Consider the following 17451-nt stretch of genomic DNA (forward strand, 5'->3'; position numbering starts at 1 on the left):
ATGGCATGACAAGTCATTCAAAATGTCCTTCTGGACATGTAAATGCTGTCCATTCGATACTATCTGGATGCATTTTAATCTGCCAAAAACCTGACTTACAATCAAACTTACTAAAGATCTTTTTATCTTGGATTTTGTTAATAAGTTGTGATTTATCTGGAATATTGTAACTGTCTGTGACGGTATTATCGTTTAGTCTTTTGTAATTTATCACCATTCTTGATTTGCCTCTTTTTTGCTCACTATGTTTTCTTACTATAAAGGCTGCTGATCTATGAGGACTTATAGATTTTCTTATGATTCCTAATTTTAATAACTCATTAATATGCATTTTAAAGTCTTCTTTATCTAGGTTAGTGGCTTCTATGTTTGCTGTTTTAACAATGTAACTAGGATTTAGTAGTTCTAATCTACACTGGATATGATTATTTTCCCAATATTTAAGGGGGTTTTCTCCAAAATATTCTAATTGATCTAATTTATCTATAATCTGTTGTAAATGGTGTTTATCTTTGTGATGAATGTTAATAATTTCTAAATATAATTTTTCTGTGTCTAAGAAAGAATAATCTAAATCTATCATTCTTTCTATCCAATCATCAAAGTCTTCATTTTCTTCCAAAATTTCTTCTGGATAAGTTTGAGGACTGGGAATAGGTTCTATGTGGGATTCAGTCTGTTCTTCCTGTGTGCTTACTGGGACTAATCCGGTATGCTGTACTTCCTTTTCAAAGGTTTGTGCTTTCTGTGTAGGAACATCTACGAGGTCTTCATAACATAGGAGTTTATTATCTAATTTAACTAAATTATTTTCTAATTGTTGTTCTAAAGCTTGTATAGTAGCTGGGTTAGTTGTCTTTTTGCAGCTTCCTAAGGTAGAGCACTGACAACTACTGCTATCTAAGTCTATTGAGTTACTGGGGCCACCACGCTCCGCTGAGGATGAAAGAGTAGGAGAGTAATGGGTCTGGACAGGAACAGTACTAGAATTCTTATGAACTTGTCTGAAATCTGAGGGAAATCTCAGAAGGAAGTAAACCGGTGAATCTTAGGAGTTACCTTAAAGAAGTTTGCACATATAGTTTCAGTTTCAATTCTCCAGTCTCTTTGTTATGTTTATTCTCCTCATCGTTCTTGGTATGCTTCTGTCTGCTCATGTAATTACTGCTTTCATAGTCTGCTAGTATTGTTTACCCTTTCTTGTTACACATATCTGGGTATATTAGGCTGGAACACCACTGGGTGAGGGCTACGCCCTGACAGCCGCCTCTGCTTCCAAGGGACCAAGCGTCGCTCCCGGTTACTACAACACCGTCGTACCCTTTTATGTATATTTGGCTTGTTAGTCTTATATTACATCAGATAGCTCGACTTTTACTTAGATATTTACCTTGTTATTATCTGTATTTGGCTTTGCTTTATATTAAACTAAGAAAACACTCTTTGTTTTATTAAACATAGGTATCTTAAGTTATATTTTTATTTTAGGAGTTGTTGCTTTAAGGTTATTCGAATACTTTGTTTTCTTCCCAGAACAAATTGTTGAGCTTTTAGAATCAGACGTTTTTATATATTTGTGCATAATAATTAAGTTATTTGAAAAATTATATGATCTTTGTTAATATTGCTCTTATAATAGTTTTCAATAATTTAATAATATTTAGTTTTATCTGTTTTGTCCTATCTTTAAACCATTACATTAGGGTATTTGAGACTCCTAGACCTATACTTGTACCGAGATTTTCTAGAAGACAAAGTATCAGAAGAGGTCAACCTAGACAAAACAGTAATAATTCAGATCTGAATACTCCAAAGAGAGAGAGAGAGAGAGAGAGAGAGAGAGAGAGAGGGAGAGGGAGCGAGGTTATTACCTGTAGATCGAGGGCAGGAAAATATGCATTAAGAGGAGTAAGATGGTGTTGGGAGAACAATGTCGATGGGAGTTTCTTTGAGAGGGCTAAAATTAGGTCGATTGCCTGATGTTTTTCCAGCATATGGTTTTCCAGCTTGTCTTGGCTGGAAAATCAGGTAATAATGTAAGTAAATATGTGTTTTTTAGAAATATGGGGCACTAATGATATCTGGAAATGTGTTTCTACCTAGAACCGCTTTTCTAGCATTTCCTGGAAAAGGCATTAACAGGGCCTCAATATTTTCATTTTCCTTGGAAACAAATCCCAATGTAAGGTCTATTCTCTGACAGCATTTTGAGCTGAAATGAGCATGTTTGGAGGTTATTGCTCTAATCAATTTTGATGTAGGAGAAAATGTCATACGCATATTCATCCTGGTGAGTTTGAAACTACATCAAAATATTGAAATGCTTCATGAACATTTTTTTGTTGCTAGAGGAAAAAAAAAAAGAACGGTTGTTATGATTTTTTATATTTTTTATTTTTTCCTGGATTGTGTTGCCTTGACTATGCTACTACATTTATGTGAGTTTTTTCCCTTAAAAAAAGGGTTGACATGTATTAGTAATGGTTCTTGCAGGGTGGGAAAGTTCGTGATACATTGTTTCAGATACTCGAGAAGGAGCCAGATGTCATCATAAAGCATGGGACTCAATCAAGGGAAAGTCGGAGAATGGCCACACAGGGAATGCATTCATCCAAATTCTGTTTGCATCCTGCAGGAGACACACCATCTGCCTGCCGACTGTTTGATGCAATTGTGAGTTTATGCATTCCTGTTATCATCAGCGACCATATCGAGCTTCCCTTTGAAGATGTCATAGATTATACAAAGATAGCAATATTTGTGGACACAGCCACAGCTGTACAGCCAGGATACCTAGCTTCACTGCTGAGAACTATAAGAACAGATAGGATTCTACAGTTTCAAAAAGAGCTGAAAGCGGTATGTGAAGTATTGCATTTATATTATTGTCCTGTCTTACTCAACCTGTTATATTGGTCTTTGTTTAGCCGATCTTCTTCTAGATTTGCAGAAAATCAGACACATCTTCATTTTTGTGTCCTCATCCCATTTCTTAAAGCCGCTTGCTTAATTTATTTCCTTCTTTACATTTGCCAGGTGACTCGATATTTTGAATATGAGGACAAAAACGGAACAGTCAATGAAATTTGGCGTGAAGTGGCCTCCAAGCTCCCACTTATAAGACTGATGATCAATCGTGACAAGCGCCTTGTGCAGAGAGAGCTGCCTGGCTTGGACTGCTCTTGTCTGTGTTCTTCACAGAATGGGACCAGTTCTAACCTATAAAACCCACTATCAGCCTCCGCTTCATGACAGGTATTTAAAATTATGGTGGATGGTGTTCACTCCCATCATGAAATGCTTCAACATCAAACAGAAGATGTTGGGTAATTTTCTCAGATCAGGTGCCACCCACTTCGACTCATCTACTCATCTTTCTCACTTCTCTCGCTCCTTAACATGGCCTTTATCAGTATAAGGCTTCCGCATCTCTTAACTCATATGTTTCAGGTTCTACCTATTTATTTTTGTTTGCAGGTTAGCTCGAAATGACAGTGGTTAATTGAGCTGTATTAATCCAAATTGTTGTATTATTTTTGTAAATACAATAGTAATAAATTTCACAGCAGTGTCGATGCCAGATCTTTGTTTCAATGGAAGTATCTAAAATAAAACATGGGACTCCCATCTTACTGTGTATTTCTTGAAGAATTTGAGGTGATAAATACTACAACAATGGAAGTAGGAAGAAGAGCAGCTTCAGATTATTTTCTGGTTTTAGGTATGATTCAGAGATTCAAAAAATGACTGCTTCAGGTTTCTCTGGAATCTTGAAGGGATGGTGGGACAATGTTCACACACATTAATAACAACTAGAAAATTTTGGGGGCAAAAAACTTGTTCATAATGAGAAAGGCCAACTCATCCTATCTAATGAAGAGGATGTTGTGTACACCTTCATTCAATTAATTCTTATCCATTTTGTCGGAACTCTTACCTCCAATATTGAACAAGAAAGAAAATTATTCCAAAAACTTTATTGAAAAAAAAAAGTTTAGTCATTTAAGGTGGTATAATGCTGTTTTTATTACTAAGGTTATACAACGATGGAATGTCGATAATGAATATTGGAAATCTAAATTTATTGATGGATTGCCTCGATTTGCTTGGTTGGTGGCATAATTAATTATTATAATTATACAAATGGCTAATTAGTAAGTGTCATAATTCAAGAAGATCTTCTTCTGTGTAATGAATTAAAACTTCAAACTCAGTTTAGAAAACAAAATCTTCTAAACAAAAAGGAATTGGGAGAATTCTATGAACAATTTGTTTGCAACACCACTTTTGGACACTCTTCTTCAAGAAACAGAAGATGTACACCGATTCCCTTTACAGGAGTAGAAAATTATACAAAAATAAACATAAATCATATAAATTTGTTTATCAATCTCAATTGAGATATAAACTTAAGAAATACCCTACAAAAAAAAAATGAAATTGTCTGTTACAAATGTGGCAAATTGGCAATTATTCTAACAAATGTAAAACTCAACAAAAACTTAATGCTCTTAATGTAGATGAAGGATTAAAAATCCAATTAACAAAATTTTTATCAAATTATGGTACTGATTCTAAACGAGAAGAAGAAAACAATATTTCTTCTTCCTCAAACTTAGATGAACAGTCAAATTGTCACTAGTCCAACCATTTAAAAATAATGGTATAGATGAATCAATTAAAAATTAATGTTCTTACAAAAGAACAAAACTTGAAGAAATAGATGAAGAAGATGATCCCTTAATTAAATAACGATAAATTAAAATTACCTCAATAAACTTCATAGCAAAATGCAAAGAGAAGTTATGAATTGAATGGAAGAATAAAAACAAAAACATACTCCTCTGAATTCTATAACTTCTACCGATCTTAAAAAAGAAGTCAGTCTATTAAAAACAAAAGTTAAAAATCTTAATGATTTAATTAAAAACAGGATAAAATCCTCACTAAATTAGGGCAATGAAAAGAGAGCTTACTCCCTTTTTAAGGGTAACTCAAAATATCACTTGGATAAAAAAAAATTGAATTAAGTTGGATGTTATGTACACTCCTCATTTCTGCAAGTGGTTTAAAAAGATGAAAATACTTTGATGAATTAAGGGCATCTCTCATTCTTCAAACAGACAAAGGCGCACAATACAACTCTTCATACTTCCAAGTATGAGGCACTTTTAGACCAATAGATAGATAAAAAGTGACCAAGTTTGACTCAAGAGGGAGTAAACAAATAATTCCTTTATGAATATGATGATTGATGAAACTTAAAAAAAAAAAAAAAAAAACTCTAATAAGTAAGTTTTGAGATGGAACATAATAATGGAAAGTTTATAAAAATAAATTTCTCATATAAGGCAATTACTTTTTAACATAACTTGACCAATTTGGAAAAAAAATATTCAACAGAGAAATTGTGTAACAAGGGAGATTTAAGATACTAATATTTGGAATTTAGAATGAGGAAACAAGACTTTCTAATTAAAAAAAATACATTTTGTAAAAAAAGGGAATAAACTGATATAGGGAAAGACTTCTCTTAAGGAAACTAACATATTGTGATATCAAAGAAATGACGCTCTTAAGGAAGGAAAGACGCTCAAGTTGGTAAAATCTTGACTAAAGTTTTAAAAAAATAAGAAACTTAACCACGATTAGCAACTCAAAAATTGAAGCAAAAAAATTGGATTTCCGTATGCAATAGACTACCAGCATAACTTTGTATTCTTCCAATGTGGATCTCTTTCTAAAAAGATCAAAGTGAAAAATAGTTTATTGGAATAGAAAGTAGACTCATAGAGAGTTATTTACACTCACAATAATGCCCTTAGTGCTACACCTCTTAATAGAAAAAGATATAAAAGGGCATATACCAGTTTGAAAATTACAAAGTCATGTCACCTCTTATTAAAGAGTTTTTCCATTTACCCTAAGCCCACCCTACACATGTGGGGGTGTCTTTTAAAACAAAATAAGCTCCTTGAAAGGTAGTATACAAAACAATTCAATTACACCTTAATCCTAGGTGAAACTACAAATACATGTGTAGCACTTAATGTTGATGATAAAATTTAATTGAATAAGCTAGCTAAAAAGAAATTTTGTAATTCACAATGAGAGTTTGATTACAAAATATATCAAACCCTCTTTCAAAAGAAAAGTTTTCTAAGTATATGAAATTTGAAGCAGGAATACAACCCTTTTGAGGAAAATCTTTGGAATGATACCTTCTTCTTGGAAATTGAAAAATTGTGCTGACAGGAAAGAGAAGTTTGGGGTATTTATAGCCCAAAATCCCAATTAAAAAAATTATTCATTGCTTAAGATTTGCCATGAATCTAACCTTAGTCAAAACTCATTTAAAAATATTCCAAAGTTAGGAAAAATACTTACTAAACTCTATTTAGTAAATTTGAAGATCTATTTATCCTACTATTACATAAAAAAAGTCATAAATTTTCTTATGTAGCATGATGATCAAATCCTCTTTTGCTTCTAACAACTGTATCAGTTGAATCCTTCTTTTCTTACTCGAATCCTTTGTACTTTGTTTCCTACAGGGATCAAATCCACTATTCTAGGGTCAAAACCTTCGTTTTCCTTTTTTATTCAGCTGTTTTTGAATCCTTTTCATGTCGTCAACTCTTATATATTTTTGTTTCCTGTAGGGTTGAATCCTTTTTAATTTCAAAACTACTAGTAAATAGGTTTGGAGTCCTTGTTTCAGTCTTCATCCTTATGTGCTCGACTCCTTTTTGAAATTTCAGCTCAAGATTCTTTAAAGATACAATGGTTCATCCATATATTAAATTTGCACCAAATTAAGAACCCACAATCTGTACAAGACTTATTTTGATAGCTCATACTAGAATATACAAGAAATTAAAACAAACTTTTGAAACTTACAGAGATTCTTCAAACAAAAATAGAGAAAGAGAACTAACTCGGAGTAAGCAAAAGAGATCGAAAGAGTTGGAGAGCATTATTAGAGGTGTTGTTCTCCCTCTCTATCAAGCCTACTTGAAGGATTTATTCAAGTAAATTTCTTTCGTGCTATTGCATAAGATCGAATCTAAAAAACACTCGAACAAATACCCATTATCATTTAATAAATAATCACCTAGGAAACAGGTAAATTCGCTTTCATTCAACGTCTGAAGACCCACCACATTGATGGCAGCAACAGCTTACACGAGCACTTCACTATAAAACCTTGGGTGGCATGTCTGTAACTGCTAATGGCACGAAAACTGCAACAAAATAGCCAACGCAACTAAAACACTGGCACACGTTACGAGATAATATATCATTTCTTCACAGGCTTCGGATGAACAATACAGGCTTTCCAATGCTTGAAACTGACACCAGAAAATCACGTCAGGCAGCTTAAGGATAATAATGTCAGGGCACTTCATCTCCGCAACTTTGCTACACGGTTTCTCTTCAGCCCAAAAAAAAAAAAAAAATGGGTATAGAACAAACAGAAGAGATAGAAACACTAAAAAAAATATCCTGAGAACCACGATCCAAAGAATTGCAATAAACAAAAGTTAGGCTCTTTCTCAAAGCTTAGGTCGGTTGGTTAACAGAATTTTCTTTTACAAATTAAGCCTCTTTTATCTTATCATAACTATTTTCCTTCAAATATAAACCTTACGACTCACTGATGCGCACCCCAAGTAACTAATTTTCTTCAAACCCTAAATGCAGACAGAAAATTCTAAAATAGGACCGATGAGATACATTCCATTATTTTATTTTATTTTTGGGGAGAACGACTGATGAGGGATGTGTAGCTGAGAAAAACTGAACAATCATGAACACAAACATCAAAGACTATAGTTACTTTAACAAAAGCAAGTTTGACACTGATCACCAATTAGGTAACAAATCAAATGTAACTCTAAAACATGCATAGCACTTGATTTCATGCAATAAATCAAACGGCAGAAATTATTAAATGATAACACATAAAAACAGTTCAGCTAGAAATGGTCCAAGACCTCGAACTCCCATTGTAGTCCTACAGCAGAACTTGAAACTTGCACAAATTGCTAATCTCACCCTACACTGTAGACTTTCCAAAATCTCTATAAGCAAAGCAACCACAACAATGTCTGCATAAAAAGCCTTCATCGGATATGATATTTCACATCAAGGGAAGAAACTTCAAAAGTTATAAAAAAGTTGAGCGCAGCAAAGAATTCTGATGGCTTAACTCAAAATTGAAGCAGGAGAAATAAAAAGAGGACTCACTCACTGAAGTTGGACCTACACTCCTGAGGACCATTAGACATTGCAAGTTATGGCCAAATGCAGTGTCAAAGATGCCATAACAGGACCTTTCCCATAAAACATCTTGTCATTTCTCCGGGAAAATGATCTGAGGCAAGGGAAGCAACGTCTTATAAGCTGCGTGACATTTCACATCATCAAAGAATGACAAGAAATGACTCTGTACCTCTGATAAGCCCCATAAAGTGCATCCATCTTCCAAAGGCCTCTCGTAGCTGGCCTACACCTTCAACCTGCCAGCTCTGATACAGCAGTAACATTTGCAGACAACTGTTATGAACACTCTGGTGCCTCCAAATACCACATACAGAAAAGGTAACACCCGGGTGATTTTCAAAATGTCACTCCACCTAGTTAATTACAGCAACAAGGAACCCAAAGATACAGAGTGAAACTGCAACTGCACAGAAACTAGTTGACAGCCACTCCTTAACAAAATAAAATTTTATGTTCAGCACCCAACACATTTCAAAACTCAAATAATTATTGGACTTCGAGTTCAAAAAGAGTCATCTATACAGGCGAGAAATAAGCTAGAGTAGGACTGACCACAGTAAAACCTCTTGCCACCAAAAGTTAAAAGGATAGTCAACGAAAGCTCATTAAAAGAACACCCCTCCATAGATATTACTCAAGCACGGAATCCACCAAACATTGTACCTTTTGAGGAAGCCACTACTTAAAAACTGCATGCAATGGTATGTATGTTCCATAAGCAATCTTTTACATATCTCATTAAGCTCAAAGAGGAAGCCTTAGACATTTTGACAAAGAACAAATACACTCTACTTTCAGTATGACTTCAAACACTTGTCAATTATAAGAAGAAAATATGTCAAAAACTTTTCTCACTCTTTTAAAAAGATGGGATACTTTCCTTTTGTCACTACAAGATGCAATTTTACTCAATCCCCATAGAAGTAAAACCATATAAACTGTTAAAAACAAAGATTCAGAAGGTCCTTCAAGACAACAGATTATACCAAATTACTTCATCTAACTAAAGTTTAAAAAAAAACATATATTGAAGTGCATTTCAGAGATTGCCCTCCAATCTCATCAAGTAATTAGACTACAAGAATTCAAAGATGCGAATCCACTAGAGCATGAAGCGCTACAGAAAAAGATAAGCTAGTTCTTGATAGAACTGCCTAACTAATCAATCTATGACAATAACAACAAAGAGAATGCTGCAGTTTGATCTAACATGTAAATTCTAGACAAAACCACCTAAACAATTTATTACAATCACAACAAAGAGATGCTGCAATTTGGTCCCTTCATGTTAAACACATGAAAGTGGTTGTACTACTACCATAAATAACATGCGGAGTCTTGTTGAATCCATATATTTCTTAATTAGCACCCATCCCTATGCAACCTCAATAGGACCTTAGTAGCATTAAGTGAAACTGATACAGCTAGAGTATGAAAACAATATCAGATACCCATGGACATAACAACAAATGTATCCAAAGAAAGCTAATGTTGAAAAGCCAGAGGATTTCCGCCCAATCAGCCTTGTGACGAGTGCATATAAAATTATTGCAAGAATCTTGGCTCGGCGTTTAAAAGTGTTGCTTCCTATCGTCATCCACAAAGGGCAAGGAGTTTTCCTTAAGAGGAGGGAAATCTTAGATTCCACAATGGCAGCTCACGAGCTCATGGATCACTTTCGTCATAACCAGGACCCGAGGATCGCCCTTAAGCTTGATCTGGAAAAAGCTTTCAACAGAGTCAATTGGATCTTGCTTTATGAGACAATGGAGAAAATGGGTTTGGGGGGAAAATGGAGGTTTTGGATCAGAAACTGTGTGGGATCGACTTCATACTCCCTCATCCTCAATGGTTCAGTCTATGGCTACTTCAAAGGTACCAGGGGGATCAGACAAGGTGACCCTCTCTCTCCTCTCTTATTCAATATAGTAGCAGAATTCATCTCGGCTAAAATTTACACAGCCGTTAATCTCGGATGGCTTCCCCCTACTAGCCCCCAGCAAGCTTTCAACATTCCTATTCTACAGTATGTGGATGACACCATATTATTTGGAATCGGAACCATAGAGGAAGCCAAAAATATCAAAGCAGTTTTGGGCCTTTTTGAAATAGCATTTGGGCAGAAAATCAACTGGAGGAAAACCTCCCTCATCGGCTTCAACGTTGGCCATGAGCTTCTGGCAGATATTGCAAATTTATTTGCATGCTCAACCGCAAGCCTCCCAGCTACATACATTGGCCTTCCCCTCTTCAATGGGCGTATATCCCAGAGTCTATGGAACCAATGGAATCCCGTTTAGCAACTTGGAAGGGGCGTCTTCTCAGTAAAGTTGGTAGACTCATTCTTCTTAAATCAGTTATTGCAGGAATCCCAAACTATGCTTTGTCCTTTATGCCTTGCCCCTCATCGGTATGTAAAGCTATGGATAAGATCAAAATAAGGTTTTTGTGGAGGGGATCAAGTAACACTTTTAAATATCACTCGGTCAGACGGGAGCAAGTTTGTTTTCCAAAGAGATTGGGCGGTTTAGGGATTCCGAAAACAAAAGAAATGAATCAAGCCTTGCTCTTGAAATGGTTATGGAAACTCAACACGAATTCTTCTAATCTCTAGAAGGACATGGTCTGAGCCAAGTTGGGTTGGAGCTCCCAATGGTGGATGTCTGGTGGAAATCGGAGAGGATTGTCCTCAATATGGAGATCATTATTCACATTGCTCCCGAAATTCTCCTCAACAATAAGATTCCATGTCGGAAATGGTCGGTCGCTTAAATTTTGGGATGATTTATGGACAGGGCAAGAGCCTTTGAGAAGCTCCTTCAGGAATCTTTTCCTCTTCTCTGCACAAAGGGGGATGTCAGTTGTTGATGCATTTGAGGGGGGAAGGGGGAGTCTGAACCACACCCGTGAAGGGGTCTGTCAAACTCAGAAGCTTTGGAAGCAATTTGTTTACTGGACTCATTGAAATCTGTCAAAATGAGACCTTCTGATGAGGACAAGCTTATCTAGTGGCCTGACAAAAGTAGAAAATTTTCAGTCTCATCTGCATTCAGTTTTATTAATGGTTGAGATTCGATGCTAAGGGAGCATGAAATTCACTTTGTAAGGCGTCTCTGTGCACCTCCAAAGATAAAATACTTCATGTGCAGCGCTTGCCAAAGTAAGATTCTCACGAGTGATGCGCTTAGTAGAAGGGGCCACCCAGCTATTGACTCCCTCTGTCCTCTATGCAACATTGAAGCGGAAACTGTCAGTCATATTCTCCTACATTGCATGGTATGTGTGGACCTCTGTTTTAGGCAAAATGGGGCTACAATTTTGCATATCAACTGATTTGATCTCTTTCAGCAAGTCGATAGTTGGCCTACCCCTCCCGGGTCTTGGAAAAATGTTGTTATCTGCTTGTGCCAGTTTCGTACCATGGGGGCTATGGAATGAACGCAACCGAAGGAGATTCGAGGCTAAAAATGAATCGAATGTAAGAGTAGCAGAAAGGGTGTCGGGGCAAATATCTTCTTGGTTCATAACTAAGAAGGTCTTTTCCTCCTTCAAAGGAACCTCTATTCGAGATAATTGGAATATCGTGGCTAGGAAGCACTTTGGGATCAGGGCTCCAGTAATATAGGAATGGACCCCCCCGGAAGCTGGCTACCTCAAGTTGAACTTTGATGGCACATCACTTGGCAACCCGGGGATTGCTGGTTTTGGGGGAATTATTTCAGATTCATCTGGCAATCAATGTTTTTCTTATGCTGGACCTTTAGGCATTTCTGACTCTACAACGGTTGAGCTTAATGGCCTTCTCAATGGGCTCCACATTTTTAGAGACAATTGCAGTGGTCCAATTCATATTGAAGGAGACTCAAAGGTGGTCATTGGATGGTGTGAACGTGCCTCCCCCCCTCCATGGCGCCATTGGGATATCTTTCGGGAAATTTTAGATATTACCGCACTTTTCACTTGTATTTGGTCTCACATTCCGAGATCTGCAAATTCGGCTGCAGATGTGCTAGCAAAGCAAGGAGCGTCCCTACAATCTCTGGTTGTGAGGGAGTTGAATCATGGCTAGAACAGATAATTCCTCCTTTGTAATTTTCTTGTTTATATATAAATACATCCTTATCAAAAAAAAAACATCCACATGCATTCGAAAAAAGAAAAAAAAGAGGCTGATCCCAGCCTACGAACATAATTAAATTTTAAGCAAGTTTTCTTTGGAGTTGAATCATGGCTAGAACAGATATATTACTGTAGTCGTGCACCAGAATCAGAGACATGATAACTTCAAAGAACATTTAAATAAGTATTTTATTTAATGGGGGCTTCTTGAGGAGACTATCATATAATGAGAACTGCATACAATAATGAATATCCATGAAAGGATCTAAGTGCATTCTAAATTAAATTCACTTCAACTATGTAATTGAGCGATTAATAGCTAGCAAAATCCTAGAGTTTATTCACATTCCACCGACAGCAGTCAAACAATTTACCTTGAGCATGTAAACCTTTCAACTTCTTCAGAAATTAAGAGCAAATAACACCCACCTCCACTGCTTCACACGAATCACCTCTTGCAAAGACAATGTGAAGATTAAACGAAAAGGCAATAAAAAGTTCAAAGGCAATATTGACCAATCAATTTTCTGGTACCAAAGCCAGATTTTGAAGCATCGTTTACAGTGTGTCAATAAAAACTATATGTTACATACATGGGAGTTTCAAATGAAACCGATTTTACCCAAAGAAATGCTACAATGCCCCACCTTGCAAGGCATTTTTTATGATCATTGAATCTGCAGACAAAAATTCCTGCAACATAATTGGTATTGATCGCAGATAACAAAAGAGGGGATCTTTCTCCACCGAAAGTCATTCAAAGGGTGCCTGCTACAGAACAGCATCAATCCTTGTCTCACACTAAAAGTATTGCAATCTCTGGATGCGATGTTACAATCTCTCACCTCATCCTCCAGGCAAACACCTCAAAGGGGTGGGACGTGCTCCAACAGATATATACATTCTCTTCCTATCAAGTCAGCCAAACAGACCACCAGCACCTACCAAATCACCTTGCTTCAACTCCTTCCTCCGCAGCTCTTCCAGTGGATCAGGGCTCTTCATGATCCGTCGCAAACGCCTAGAAAGGTCACAGATATAGCAACTTCAGATGTAAAGATCAAACCATATTAAGGATAGGTTTTAAATTATACAAAACAAGCAGACCTATCTTGAGCATGTTGAGCAGGAAAAGTTGGCATGAAATCTTTTGATTTGGGCAAAGGAACTTCTCGGAACCACTCATGATTAAGAGCAGCTTCAGCTGTTATACGCTGCAAAGGAAAACATAAGACATACAGAGGATAATTAATCTGACAACCTGAAAAAGCAGCTACAAATCACAAATACTTAAACTACAGGAAAAGAGTAAATAAAACACACCCTCTCAGGATCATAAGTAAGAAGTTTGTTCAACAGATCAAACCCCGCTTCAGAGAGGATCGGACGACCAGAGAAAGAAGCAGGTGGGAACTTCTCCCGTAACTTATTATACCTGAAAGGAAAATGTTAGTGGTTACTATAAATCTGAAAGATGTACCAAGAAACTGAGAATGTGCCATCATGGCAAACCAGAAGCCTGACCAGAATCACAGATAGCTGGAAAGCCTGGGAAAACAGTGGTTGAAATAAGAACACAATGGAACATCCAAAAGGGATAGAAAACACAAGTGAAAAAATAGTAACCAATGACTTACGGTTGCTTGGTATAGTTCACTCTGACTCCAGGTAACTTGGCAAATCCAGGCCATATTTTCTCGCTCGGTGTGCCAATGGTTTTAAATATCTACAGTTCAGCAGGGACCACAAAACTGAGCCAAACAGGAAAATAGCAAACACCAACATTAAAGAGAATTGGAGACGGATTTTATCACCTTGTCAAGCTGATCAATTTCACTTTTCCCACTGAACAATGGCTCCTTTGCTAACATTTCAGCCATGATGCATCCCAGTGACCACATGTCAATGGCAGTTGAGTACTCCTTTGCTCCAAGCAGAAGTTCAGGTGCCCTGTAAGATATTACAGTTAGTGCAGTAAAATTAATGTGAGAAATAGAGAGATAATGTGGCATAAAAAAATGCACTTACCTATACCATAGAGTAACAACCAAATGAGTGTAAGGTTTCAATGGGCTGCCATACTGGCGAGCCAGCCCAAAGTCACAAATCTTAAGCTCACCCCGATTGTTCAACAGAAGATTTGATGTCTTCAAATCCCTAGGAAGATGAGCAAAGTTATTAATGTATTCAACATACAAGATCAATGATAAACAAAATAATCATGAAATTGGAACCTGAATGTTGCAAAAAAGTACCTGTGAAGGACCCAATTATCATGAAGATACTTGATACCCTCCAACAACTGTAACATCAAGCACTTAACTTCGCTCTGGCTAAAAGGCTGCTTCATGGTTTCCATCAGCCCTTTAAGATCATGTTCCATGTACTCCATAACCATGAAAATCTGGTTAAGGTCACTACCAACAACAACTTCCTTTACATCAACAATGGATGGATGATGAAAAGACAATAGGATGTTAATTTCCCTTAAAGAGGTCAAGGGGAAACCTTCTCTTTCTTTCGCCATTTTCACTTTCTTCAAAGCAACAATCTCACCAGCCTTCATGTCCCTGGCTCTAAATACAACACCATATGTGCCTTCATCTATCTTGTTCAATTTCTCAAACTCATCAACACTCCTACAACCTCTCAGCATGTTTATACTCCTCTGTGGAGGTGCAACTGGCTTCACAATCATATGGGAATCATTTACACCATCAACATCTGTGTCAGACTGATGACCATCACTGCCGTCACCATTTCCATCTTCCTGATCAACATCCATATAGTCATTCTCATCCAACTCAAATTCGTCCTCACCAGTGGACCCATTTTGATGATCATCTCTACTGGAGCCAGATGACTTGGATCGAGCATCTTCAGATCCCTCTCGGATGACCTCCCCAAGCTCTGGGCTAGGAAGCCTTTTTGACCCAATAGACTCAGTCTGAGGCATAAGTTTCCTCTTTTTACTTCTATTTTGCTCCTCAGAAACTTCGCCTTCATCCCTAGGAGAATCATTTTCATTAGCCCATCGGGATGCTGAGATATTCCTAGTAGGAACATACTCTTCCTCTTCTGGAAGCCTGATGTCCTGCTCAATACCTTCATCGTGCTCAGGGGGAGCAGGAGATAGCTTAGTGGATGACTCCATAGCCATCGATCCAACTGAACTGAGTGCTGTTTCAGCTTCAGCAGGGGAGGCTTCCAATTTGCTAAGGTTGTTTGTGCCCAACGAGGGTTGTACAACATCATTTTGATTGTGATATGGAGATGGGCGTAAATCCTGAGGAAAGGGAGGAGGAGGGGAGAGAGGAAGGTTAGGCGGGTCAGCTTTATTCCTAGAAAAACTATTCTTTTGCTTTTCTTCAATGTCCCACACAATTGGTGAAAACTTCCTCTTCTTCTCCGGGACTAACCTAGCTCCGTTATCAGAAGATAGATCCTCGTTATCCCTGAGACGGGATTCAGGTACGTCAGGATCATCAGAACCACTACCGCTTGACAGTTCACCTGGCTCTCGGTCAGAAGGCCGAACAGAGAATCCACTGCGCTTACTTCTATGACTCCCGCCAGTCCCTGAGTTATTCATGTCAGGAGATGAGTGGTACCCACCATTCACCACTTCTCTTTCCTTGACATCTCGTTGTCTAACCCTAACCCTATCTCTGATATCTCGGTCTCTTCCTCGCTCAACAGCATGGCCCCGATGCCCGCCACGCTCCCGTTCACGAGCAAATTCCTCTCTAGAGAAGTAATATTCTTTTCCCCTAGAAACATCAATATCAGCCTCCTGTTCTCCAAATTCATGGTCACGGTAGCCTCCATGTCTTCCAGCCGCCATGAAATTCCAAAGCAAAATACTGCAATAAAGAACGCAACAAGACGACCGGAAGCCTTAGCAAATCCCCTTGCCCAATCGGGTGGGGAAAACCCCACTAAAACGATACAGATGGCAAAAAAGAATAGGTAAGTTCAACAAGTTCCTGTCGTCGCCGTCCCAACAGTAATTTCCCTAAAAAACCAAAAGGCGACAGATCCAGCAACTGTAGGCATCAATGATTCACTGAAGTCCTATAAAACCTTCGCAGGAAGCCTCTCTATCCTTGACTGCAACAGAATTTTGTATTTCTTTTCAGCTCCGATAGGTAATTGCAGACAACCAAGATTTTGAGTAGCGAAACCCTAAAAAACTAACGATAAGAGAGAAACCGCAAGTGACAAAAGAAAGAAACTGAGGGATAATACCAAGAAACTCAGAGAGCTTCTAAGCAGCACCCTAACGTCGACGGGAATTGCAGTCACAACTAATTGGGGAGGAGATTACCAACGAGGGTAGAAACGAAGGAGCTGACACTCCGAAAACCAACCGCACTAGGAAGCGAAGCTGCAGTGAGAACAGAAGGAGACTAATCCACGGGGAAACAATGGCTGATCGTGCTGCTGCTCTGTGCTAGGGATCGTCACTTTGGGGACAATAATGGGGAAAGGGGAAACAGGGAGAGTACGCTTTCGCTTTCCGGTTTCTCTCTTGGGAGGTTACGGCCGCCGGGTGAAAGAATCATCGCTTCGAAAATAAATACCGTTCCGCCACTTTCTTGTTAAAAAACTCAATTCGTCATCTGTTTGGGAAAGCAAACGTGGAATAATTGGGTGGTTTTAAAATTTTAATTACTCGAAGGTTATACTTCTAAATATATATAATTTTCAAATACAGCTCTCAAAAAGTCCAAAAATTAAAATTCGAAAACTTTCTTAAGATTATTATAAAAATTTTAATTAGTAATAACATAATCATTTAAAATATGTGTTTTGATTAAAAAAAATAAGGGGATTCTTCTTAACTTGTTGTGCCCTTTTTTGCTTCATGTACCCAGTTTTCCTTTTTTGTTATTTTTTTAAATACAACAATCATAAGTAAATTTTTAATATTCAAAAACTTAATTAAGGTTTGTTACAAGGTGTAACCCAGCATGATCACGTGAGGTGGCATGATGAGTCATCACACAACCTGAAATCCTTATCACATTAGTTGAAGATGTAATC

General features: G+C 37.5%; 2 protein-coding genes across 14 annotated transcripts in view; one reads left to right on the plus strand and one right to left on the minus strand.

The window, feature by feature from the left end:
* LOC137953327 (probable arabinosyltransferase ARAD1) overlaps positions 1–3614 on the plus strand; it is a 31316-nt gene extending 27702 nt beyond the window's left edge. For all 9 annotated transcript variants that reach the window (XM_068800674.1, XM_068800673.1, XM_068800677.1 and 6 more), the window contains 2 exons: positions 2494–2859; positions 3037–3614. In XM_068800674.1, coding sequence (XP_068656775.1) covers positions 2494–2859; positions 3037–3225 — 555 coding nt within the window. In that variant the 3' untranslated portion in view covers positions 3226–3614. The remainder of the gene's footprint in view (positions 1–2493; positions 2860–3036) is intronic.
* Positions 3615–6837: 3223 nt separating this feature from the next.
* LOC137952512 (cyclin-dependent kinase G-2-like) lies at positions 6838–16958 on the minus strand. Of its 5 annotated transcripts, none has more exons than XM_068799584.1 (11): positions 14661–16958; positions 14434–14562; positions 14220–14355; positions 14043–14131; positions 13729–13840; positions 13513–13619; positions 13251–13426; positions 12780–12859; positions 8456–8531; positions 8251–8377; positions 6838–7435 (listed from the first exon to the last, which is right to left on the minus strand). In XM_068799584.1, exons 1-7 carry the CDS (start codon positions 16247–16249, stop codon positions 13324–13326), a joined length of 2265 nt encoding a protein of 754 aa, XP_068655685.1. In that variant the 5' UTR covers positions 16250–16958; the 3' UTR covers positions 6838–7435; positions 8251–8377; positions 8456–8531; positions 12780–12859; positions 13251–13323. The 5 variants fall into 5 exon arrangements, with proteins under 5 accessions (XP_068655685.1, XP_068655684.1, XP_068655683.1 ...); XM_068799583.1 differs by having other exon boundaries at positions 12780–13173; XM_068799582.1 differs by having other exon boundaries at positions 6839–7352; positions 12780–13426.
* Between the last annotated feature and the right edge of the window lie 493 nt (positions 16959–17451).

The sequence above is a fragment of the Aristolochia californica genome, unplaced genomic scaffold (genome assembly GCF_029961685.1).
Source record: "Aristolochia californica isolate CCGP_79_NKW_82.1479 unplaced genomic scaffold, dmAriCali1.0.hap1 SCAF_16, whole genome shotgun sequence".
Taxonomy (NCBI): domain Eukaryota; kingdom Viridiplantae; phylum Streptophyta; class Magnoliopsida; order Piperales; family Aristolochiaceae; genus Aristolochia; species Aristolochia californica.